Source organism: Gobius niger (assembly GCF_951799975.1).
Source record: "Gobius niger genome assembly, chromosome: 24".
NCBI lineage: Eukaryota > Metazoa > Chordata > Actinopteri > Gobiiformes > Gobiidae > Gobius > Gobius niger.
The window spans coordinates 10,420,868-10,431,361 of NC_136875.1; the positions used below are offsets into that span (position 1 = coordinate 10,420,868).

Genomic DNA, 10,494 nt, shown 5'->3' on the forward strand with positions numbered 1-10,494 from the left:
ATATACTATATTTAACTTAATTACACTCTATAAAATGTCTATACCCATTCATGGACACGACCAAACTGCCTTTCTGACCATACTTGCTGTCGTACATTGATAGTGTTAAATATGTTGCACTCGTATACTTGATTTTGTTCATCACAGGACAATTATGTGCCTTAATTGCACTTTTTAAACTTTTTGCCATATTCTTTTACACAAAAAGCCACACGTGCTGCATCAAACTTGTTTTTTAATCAAACTTTGGCAATTAAAAAAGAAAAGAAAATACAGTTTGTGTGTGTGAATTTTCTTACTGTGCACATTTTCAGCTCTTGTGTCTAATTTTCTTTCTTCAAGTGCCATAATAATATGAAGTCACTCATATTTAAATCACACAGCTTAATGTATGTGTCAGAAGTATCATTCAGTATCTTTCAGCAACAAAACTTCTAAAATGTTCTCTTGCTGCTAAACAAATCACCCAATCACATGAGGAAGAGAAGTGTCGTCATAATAGTTAAGCTAATTCTCACATTACAAAACATAAAAGCTACAATATCAAATTGATTTCAGGCGATAAAAAAAACACAAATGTACATGTGGTAAATAAACACGGCTGCTCTTTCAAAGGCCTTTGTTCTCCCATTGTTTTTCCAGCACAAGAGAGAAACTGTCAGTGGAACGTTTTCCGACTCATTTCTTGACTTTACATTCGGCCTCTGGTCCGGAGTTGATCCGGTCTCAATTAGCGCAGGAAGTCCAGACACCAAGAGTCTGTCATCTATGGGACAAAGTGTTCTCTTCCAGGAGAAGTTCAGTTGATCATGATGAAGTTGGACTTACAGTGAGCTGGGAAGAGAAAAAAAAAAAAGATAAAATAGTGGTTTGTATGAGTAATGTATGTACAATAGCGCTCAACAATCCCACCAACAATAAGAAGAAAACAACCTGCTCCTGTTCCAGAACTAAATGCCCATGAAGAAACTCTAACATTTGTTCAAAGGCAAAACAAAGACTAATCAGCTGCAGAAACATCCATACTTGTATGAATAATTCAGGGAAAGAAAATAACAAATACTTTAATACTAAAAAATACTTTCATAACGTTTTGTTTTATAAAGTTGTAGATAAATGTTTTTTTTGTTGTTACCATTAAAGTTAAACTTAAACAGATACAGCAGATTACAGCACAATAAAAAATAATCTCCCTCCTATTTGGACCGGACTTTCTTCTAATCATTCATCTTCATTACTATACTGTACATTTATTACTACACTATAAATGTATTACTATACTATACATATATTAACTATACATATATTACTATACTATATATGAAGAGTTCATTTGCAAAATAGATATCTCCGTTTTGGATATTTGTTATTGCACGCAACAGATGCCACTTATGACGCTAAAGTTGTGTGAATTTAGTTAAGAACAAGTGACATAATATTTTTATGGCACTGAAACAAATCTGGGAATGAAAAACACTGCTATGTAAAGAGAAATGTTGAAGCATACGTTGAGTTTTTTCAATGGCACTTATCTGTTTTTGCAAATGAACTCTTCATATATATATTCTTTGTGGATCAATGACATAATATTTACACTTGTGATTGATTACTGTTTATTGTTGTCTACAGACATAATAATAGAAATACTGACTAACTGAGTAGTAAGTAAGTGCTTTATTTGTCATTGTACACCAAAATACTGGGTTTGGGCCAAAGGACGGGTTCACCCTGGACTTACCGATAAACTCTGCCACTGGGTCGTGTTCTCCCTCAGCCCGGATGGTCCCTGCGATACTGTCGTTCTCAAGAATCGGCAAAAACAGCTGCACAAAGTCGGAGGTGTACGGAGGAGCGATCACGTCCAAAACCTGTCACAGATGTAGGGTTTACAAAAACAAAACATCTCCTGATATATCCAACAGGATTAAAGGGACTAGATGGAGTTTTAAAATATTAAAATTATGTATTTTTCTCTCCCTTTAATCCAGCAATGTCCTAATGTGTAGAATGAGCTCAGACCTGTTCACCAAAACTGCCTCTAAGATCCTGCACTGTCACTCATTAAGTTGTTAATTCAGTCCGAAGCGCCGTCACGAGCTTAATATAGAAGCTGCAGTTACGCGTAAGACCTGAGGTGGCAGTAGCGAGTATATAAAAGTCAACTTCCATCTAGTCCCTTTCAGGTATCGAACAGCGCTCGCCTCTGTGACAAAGTATCTGATGAGGGAGATGTCGGTGTTGAGCTTCTCCAAACACTTTCGGATGTAGCCGACCACAGGAAGAACATAACCGCGGCTGAGAAGGTGAACCATTCGATCCAAGAGAGTCTTCTTCAACTCCAGCTGCAGAGGCAAAAGCAAGAGGACACAGTGAAGCATCAATGACGGCTTGTGATATTGGATTAATGTGTCTTCTTTATGAGACAAAAACATGATAAAATGGCTGATTGAGACGTGAAATGTCCCTGCTAATGGATGTGGTTGACCAGTGGCTGTTTCAGGACTAACTCCTCATCTCAGGAAAACCTTTTAGGGTTAAATTATCAAAATCATTCTGTGTGACAGGTAAACTTTTTTCCAACTCAGAAAAAAGTACATATGACTACTAATGAAATTAAACAACACAATAGAGCTGCTAAGGTTCCCGACTGATGTATGCGTTTTATTTAAATGAGATTTTATATTTATGCCAACACTTATGTAGCGTTTTTGGCGGCTTACATGCAGGGTAATATGCAAGGTAATTTCCACTCTAATTGCACAGTTCTTTTTGTGTACCTTGAACCAGGAATATCAGGAGTAAACTAGCACTAAAAACGGTCTTCAGTAAATTGAAACTGGATGATGTGGTGTCTAAACTGAGTGTAAACGACTTTAAAGGAATAGGCCACCGTTTTTACATACTGAGATATGTTCTTACTTTAGCTTTGACGAGTTCTTTAGGACCTGTCTGGTCTTCCCCCGTGCCTTCAGTCACGTAAACACAGCGCAGACGGCGTTAGCATTTAGCCTCTCCCCCTCTCCTCTATAGCTCCAAAACTGGTCAAGATAGAAGCTACCAAGCTCTTCCACGTTTTCCCTATTTAAATATGGTTACGTGAAGTGTTCCACTACAAAGTATAATTACACAAAATTAAACAATGTGGATTTTCTAAGCGGATAAAAGGGGGAACTATATTGTACGGCGTAGTAATATCAGGAGTAGTTTGGCATCTGCGCAGTAAAGTGAAGATTACTGCACAGTAAAGTGTGTGTGCGCAGATTTCGAACTACTCCTGGCATTATTACGCCTTACAATATAGTTCCCCCTTTTATCCGCTTAGAAAATCCACATTGTTTAATTTTGTGTAATTATACTTTGTAGTGGAACACTTCACGTAACCATATTTAAATAGGGAAAACGTGGAAGAGCTTGGTAGCTTCTATCTTGACCTGTTTTGGAGCTATAGAGGAGAGAGGGAGAGGCTAAATGCTAACGCCGTCTGCGCTGTGTTTACGTGACTGAAGGCACGGGGGAAGATCAGACAGGTCCTAAAGAACTCGTCAAAGCTAAGGTAAGAACATATCTCAGTATGTAAAAACGGTGGCCTATTCCTTAAGCATGACTAAAATTGCAGATGACCCCAAGCAGCGCCTGAAGAAGCCCGAGTACCACAGACCCGCTGGCCTTAATGATCCGAGTTATCGCGAATGAAACAAACATAAAAGACAGAAGTGAGACCTGCTCCATGACGTCGAGCTGCGAGTGTTCCGTCTCGAACAGTTTGATGAGCAGCTGCAGGACCTGAGGGTGCAGCAGCTGGTGACACGTGCAGATCTGAGCCGAGAACACCGTCACAGTTATTATCACACAGCGCCGAGTGAACAGAGAAAAAGAGTGGACGTGGAAGGAGAGCCTGACCTCGTCCAGCAGCGCCAAATGAACAGGCGTGTGGTCCGTCTGCAGCTGGAAGTACCGCGGCTCCGACACCGTCCAGTCCACCCACTTCAACACGCCCATCGCCACCACCGGGAAGCTGAAGGAGACGTGTTAAAACAATGCTTCCTCATTCTAATCAACAGTTTTATTCTAATAACCCAATTGTACAGAGCAGTGTCCTGACCGTATGCACTGGTACAGCGTGCCCAGCTCGGCCACCAGCTCCGTGGCGCCTTTGTTCTCGTTACAGCAGAGATTATGAACCGTCTCTATGGCTTTGGACGACGACTTCAGCTCGTCTTTGTTGATGTTCACTCGCTTGTTCTGGAAGAAAAATCATTCAAATGCTTCAGGCTGCAGATGACCAACATTCTGTATAAGCAGGTTGTTTATGATAATGGATAAGGATAAGCTCATAATCATTAGCACCACATTAACTGTACCTTTTTCCACGTTTCCACGACACTGGCAGCGTAGGCCAATATGTGGATGTACTTGTGCTTGTGGTCTTGGTTGATTTTGGAGCCGGGCTTAAACAGCGACTGCATGAACAGGTCCAGGAACGCGGGAACTCGGATCTGAAGGACAGGACACACGGAGACACAAAATAGTGCAGCATCGCAAGGCAATACAAGAGAATAATGTTCACAGTCCAGAGAAAAAGCACTAATAGCCGGTTCTTAAATTAAAAATCATGTAAAATCAACAAAAATATTTCTTAAAGGAATAGGCCACCGTTTTTACATACTGAGATATGTTCTTACCTTAGTTTGACGAGTTCTTTAGGACCTGTCTGATCTTCACCCGTGCCTTCAGTCACGTAAACACAGCGCAGACGGCGTTAGCATTTAGCCTCTCCCCCCTCCTCTATAGCTCCAAAACAGGTCAAGATAGAAGCTACCAAGCTCTTCCACGTTTTCCCTATTTAAATATGGTTACGTGAAGTGTTCCACTACAAAGTATAATTACACAAAATTAAACAATGTGGATTTTCTAAGCGGATAAAAGGGGGAACTATATTGTAAGGCCTAGTAATACCAGGAGTAATTTAGCATCCGCACAGTAAAGTGAAGATTACTGCGCAGTAAAGTGAAGATTACTGCGCGGATTTCGAACTACTCCTGGTATTATTACGCCTTACAATATAGTTCCCCCTTTTATCCGCTTAGAAAATCCACATTGTTTAATTTGGTGTAATTATACTTTGTAGTGGAACACTTCACGTAACCATATTTAAATAGGGAAAACGTGGAAGAGCTTGGTAGCTTCTATCTTGACCTGTTTTGGAGCTATAGAGGAGAGAGGGAGAGGCTAAATGCTAACGCCGTCTGCGCTGTGTTTACGTGACTGAAGGCACGGGTGAAGATCAGACAGGTCCTAAAGAACTCGTCAAAGCTAAGGTAAGAACATATCTCAGTATGTAAAAACGGTGGCTTATTCCTTTAACCAACAAAAGTGACTGAAATAGCAGCTGTCAATAATTTCAGAATGTCTGACCAGTTCGACGGGAGGCGGGTCCATGCTGCTGAACATTTTGAACAACACGGTGATGTCGGCCGGGTTCAGAGCGCCTTTGGACAGCATGGCACCCAGAGCTTGGCAGGCGCGAGGATACGCGGCCGCTGTACCGAGGGCCAGCGTGATCTGACTGGCATCATGGCCTCTGTAGAGGAGAAGATCAATAACCTCAGGAGTGACTCAACAAAACTGTACATCTTTCCATTAAAAGATGAAGAAACAACATTGTTAATAACTGCATTGATGGACGGAGGCTTCTTTGCACATACCTCTCGTGGGCGGACTTCTGCACCTCCTGCCCGATCCTCCGGACAGCGGAGCCTCCCTGTTCCTCCTGAGCCAGGATCGACATCATGGCCTGAGCGAAGAGGTACGTGTGCTCCCCGTGGCAAACCATTTTCTACAGGAGACGGAGGGCAAACAAAAGAAGGATCAGACCAGAGTTTAGATCTTATGTCCAAGAAATGTGGCACATACAGAAACATGTGCAGAGTGTGTCTATTGGTCACGTTTCTAAAGCATGGAAAGGTCGCTGCTTTGATACTGGCACTGCACTGGGACCGTCGCTATATGCTCTTTCTCTCTGGACACAGCGAAACTCCCAGTGAGCTAAATTAGCAGCTTGGTTCCTATTAGTGCGTAAAAGGTATTGTAAATGCAGCATGATGTTAATGAACAAGAGGGAGGTCGAGATAAGAAGAGAGACTTGCAAGAGGCTCGTAAACCTCTCCCACACAGCGCACACCTCTCCACCTGCACTGGAGCAGTTGCCAACTCTGTGCTGCTGCTGAATGCACTGCACGGAGTTCACTCTGACCGGGCATTACTACCTTAAAATAATTATTTACGTCAGGTTTATTTCTGGCATGGGCCTACAATTAAATGGTCGGGCAAGCGTCAGTTCTGGCATTTGCCCGTGGGCCCAGGCCTTGGATCGGGCCCAAAGGAAATCCAGCCGATCCCAGCTCTCTTCAGAGAGAAATGAATGGGTTTATTAAAACAGAGGTGATGATTAAAATTATAGAGGGTATGCAGATTATGTCATGGCACGGCGAAGTAACAGAAGCCAAATGACCCCTGTCTTTCTACAGGAGGAATATTGATAAATTATTTCAATACCAACAACAACGGTAACACTGAAAGAATGTAGATTCTCAGTTATCTAGGGAGTTGATTGAAAACTCAACAAAAGTAAAGCAAAAAAACTGGACTTGGATGGTCTGTGGGTGTGGTGACGTTTTCACCATCCACGCTCACCACGTCTATATCTGGTGGCCGTGTTCGCCACTGACAACTGCTCTGAGGATTTTTTTTTTTACAATGATACATTTTAAAAATGGCTACCTAGCAAATAAAGTATATAATGCATTCAAAAATCCGACCCACAGCAAACTCGGGCAGGTTCTTTTCCAGGTTTTCCTCCCCTCCGTCGAGCAGTGTGGACAGACTGGTCCGCAGCACTCGTGAGAAGACCTCCAGCTGCTGGCAGGCCGTGGACACAGAGGTGATCTCCCCCTGGTATCCTGCATCGGAGATCAACTGGACACAGAGACAAATGGATTTTTAAAATACTACAAGACGAAATGTGCTTTAAAATGCATGTTCAATGTGTTAAAGACTGAACTTTTTATTGCCTCCAAGAAGCGTTTTGAACACAGCTTGACTTGTACCTTGACAGTAAAGTTGAGCATCAGGCAGTCTGGGTGAGCCTCCGCCAGCTTGTAAAAGAGATCTCTCCACGTGGTGTGAGCGATCATCTGCTCCAGCCACGCAGGCGTCTAGAACACAGCGAGATGAATACTAGTTCAGCTACAGAAACAAGCACTTAACACGGATATAAACAGAGAAGTCTAGCATTATGACCTGGGGAGAGTTACTGAGAGTTATGTAAATGATTCAGCACATTTGAATAATTCAATTGGCTTAAATGTTTCCAGGGCAAAAAGCAAAAATAAACTAGTCAATCCTATGTAGAAACGATGAAAGCCCTTTTGGAAAGCAGTGATCTCATTTTTAAGTAGAAATTGTACACACCATAACTATGACACATCTGCAGATCTTTCATTTTTTATTTAATGATTACAGATTTTCACATCTTCCACTAATCACTATGATAGTTTAGATTCCTCTCACCTCTCCCTCCACTGTGAAAATGGAGTCGGCTTTCTGTGGATCGAAGTGTTTTATGAGAAGGCTCTTCAGGTGGTTTTCTACTCGCTCCTGGACCTGTGCCGGTTCCACACCTGTCATCACGAAATCAAATATATTTCTAAATAAACAAAGTGGACATGCTATGAGAGAGGAAGACTTTTCAAATTGTCCAAGAGTGCTTTCTGCATGAAAACGGAAAATAAAAGGTTTAATTTTTTGCAGCATGCTAACAAATTGATGGGAGATTATTTACAGACTTAGACAGTTATGGGTTGAATATTTTACTAAATGAAATAGCGTAATTTATGATGCCAAAAAATAAGCGGTTTCAGTAAACAGCGTTAATCAAACTAGCGAGAATAAACTGAAATACTACTCCATTCCAGGTGTGTTTTTGTTGAGGGAACAACACTGCAAGTTGTTAAAAGCTGAGAAAGTTGATTTTGCTTGATTATGTATCCCTTTTAAAAGCAAAATATGGACAAAGCAGAGTGTGTTTTACCCATCTGGATGAGCCACTCGGCCAGCAGGTTCACTGTTTGAGCAACAGCAGAGTAGTTTTCAGAAAGGAGCTGGATCACATGCTCTGGAGACCCACCGGCCTGGAAGTACCTGGACAAGCAAATTGTACCCGATTCAAAACACGACCCAATATGACGTAATTGTGTGTTTTAGACGACATACATTTTCAAAGTGTTAAAAATAGCTGGCTCCATGATGTAGTCTCTACTGGAGAATTTCTCCAGACAAGTTTCTTGGATTTTTCCGTCATCAGCATAGCCATCCTCCTAAGACACAAATGAAATGCATATTGATAGAAGGAAAGAATATTCAACGTTAATAATGATTGCATATCTCATCTTAAATTAAGTGTGTACTCTGTGAACATGTGTGACCTGCTGAAACTGATAATCTGGTGCCATGACATGCTCTCTCGCTCGACGCATAGATATCATTGTAAGGGGTATGAATACTGCTCCCCCTCCCGTGATGTTCGATCCCCACCTGGACGGGGACTTTCTGCGTGGAGTTTGCATGTGTGGGGTGCTTCTCTGGGTACTGCGGTTTCCCCTACCACTACAAATATGTACAATAGAGCCAGGACTCCCATGGAAATTAGATTCCTAATGTCAGTGGGACTTTTCCGGTTAAATAAACGTCAAATAAATGAAAAAGTAAAATGAATGGTAATACAATATGACATCCATTTTTAATATGGGCTTTTCCAACACATATTGTATAACTTTCTACAGATGAAGTTCAGACACAGAAACAGTAGTGTACACACATGGTCTCGTTTGAATACATTTAAGGCGAGACACTGCAGGTGAATAGGGAAAAAATGTATATTTACAGATATCAATTTGAAGCTTTTGCTGTCGATCACTGGCATAAATGTGAGAAAAAAAAATACATGGCAAGTTTTCTGTCATTTTATCTTTTCATATAAGAACAAGGTGTTTTATGCCTAAAAATGCCCCAAATTTCCCATCTTTTCGGCGACGAAATCTGAATAATGGATAGAGGTACATTCAAATTTATGGTTTCATTTTATTGATAAATGAGTTGCCAAGACTTTCTCAGAGGGGATTTGGGATTTCTTGTTTAGTTTGAAAATAATCTGTTTTTTAGTGGAAAAATTTGTAAAAAATTTGATTTTCGCCTTATTTTTTGACATTCAAAACTCAATAAATGGGGATTTTAGGGATTAAATAATAAAAAATCCCTCTGAAAAAATCTTCCAAATATTGTTCAGTCCAAGGCTGGAAAATCTTTAGGTCCGACTGACGTGGACATAGTGTCGCCACAATGACAGAAAAATGTGTTTTGAGAAAAAGGCCCTTGAAATTGCATTCTCCCATATAAGTCTATGGGGGAACATTGAATCAGCGCAATATTTAAACATGTTATTGTGAAGATTGGGCATATTATCTGGCCCAAAACCTGAAAACTGAAAAAATTGAGTTTTGCCTGTAGTGTCTCCCCTTAAATGAGGAAAAAACTGAATTACATGGTGAAAAGACTACAGACTGGAAAATGAATGGATGATCTTCACGAATTTAAAATGCATGTAGTGTAAGTCATGATTTGTGTAGCACTAATGATAAAATTGTCATATAATATTGACCCGTTCACTATTATAAGACAAGAATGCAAAATATATATTGATCCTTTGATTCCATGTTGACAAAATCTGCAGCTAAATCCATAAAAAATATATTGAGAGAATATATTGAGAGCAAGTTATCCACATGCGTCTTAAAATCTTACTTAATATTAACTTCAGAAAATACCTTTGCAAAATAGGAGCTGCTAAAATGAAGCTAACATTGTTTGCTAACTGCTTTGAGGATGCAACAAGTCCCTCACCATCAAGCCGCCGTCAGGGCCTTCCCAGTCCGCCCCTGCCCCCCCGCCGCCACCGCCGTAATACTCATCATCCATTCTGCTGCGGAGAAAACGGTTCTGATCACAGGGCAATAGGCTTGATTTAGAGATTCATTTGAGCGAGATAAAGCGTCAAGTGGAGTTAGCCTAGCAACCGAGGCTAACAACAAACGTGCAAATGGCGACGTACAGACGCACAGACCACGCCCCCTGACGCACGGCGGCTTCTGACGATCGATTTCCTATTTTTAAATGTTATAAATTTACAACCAAATTTTGCACAAATGTTCTACGATGTGTGTACATGTTCTTTTTTTTAAATATATATATAAAATAAAATGAAAATAATTAATGTACATTATTTACATCTTATTCTATGTCCTTTCAGGGCTTCCGTAAATGTTCGTTTGTGTAATTGATGAAAGGTAACATGTATGAAAAATATTTTACGTCACTTCTTGATTATGGCCAGTGGAGTAGGCAAGTAGCCCCATGTAAAGAATAATCACCAGAACTCCA

The 10,494-nt window shown here is 40.7% G+C and overlaps 1 protein-coding gene across 1 annotated transcript; it reads right to left on the reverse strand.

The window, feature by feature from the left end:
- Nucleotides 1–433: 433 nt before the first annotated feature.
- On the reverse strand, nucleotides 434–10,153 carry nelfcd (negative elongation factor complex member C/D). The gene is made up of 15 exons (XM_079582260.1): nucleotides 9,958–10,153; nucleotides 8,272–8,375; nucleotides 8,090–8,199; nucleotides 7,570–7,679; nucleotides 7,107–7,214; nucleotides 6,823–6,975; nucleotides 5,706–5,836; nucleotides 5,416–5,581; nucleotides 4,362–4,496; nucleotides 4,103–4,242; nucleotides 3,901–4,015; nucleotides 3,721–3,816; nucleotides 2,202–2,342; nucleotides 1,739–1,868; nucleotides 434–834 (listed from the first exon to the last, which is right to left on the reverse strand). The coding sequence occupies exons 1-15, from the start codon at nucleotides 10,030–10,032 to the stop codon at nucleotides 800–802; spliced, it is 1,749 nt and encodes a 582-aa protein (XP_079438386.1). The 5' UTR covers nucleotides 10,033–10,153; the 3' UTR covers nucleotides 434–799.
- Nucleotides 10,154–10,494: the final 341 nt, after the last annotated feature.

Excerpts from the sequence above, each read along its gene's own strand:
- nelfcd (XM_079582260.1), bottom strand. The coding sequence starts at position 10,032 with ATGGATGATGAGTATTACGGCGGTGGCGGCGGGGGGGCAGGGGCGGAC. Across the intron at positions 8,376-9,957 it reads GCCCTGACGGCGGCTTGATG|GAGGATGGCTATGCTGATGA; the intron begins GTGAGGGACTTG and ends TTTGTGTCTTAG. Across the intron at positions 4,497-5,415 it reads ACCCGCCTCCCGTCGAACTG|ATCCGAGTTCCCGCGTTCCT; the intron begins GTCAGACATTCT and ends CCTGTCCTTCAG.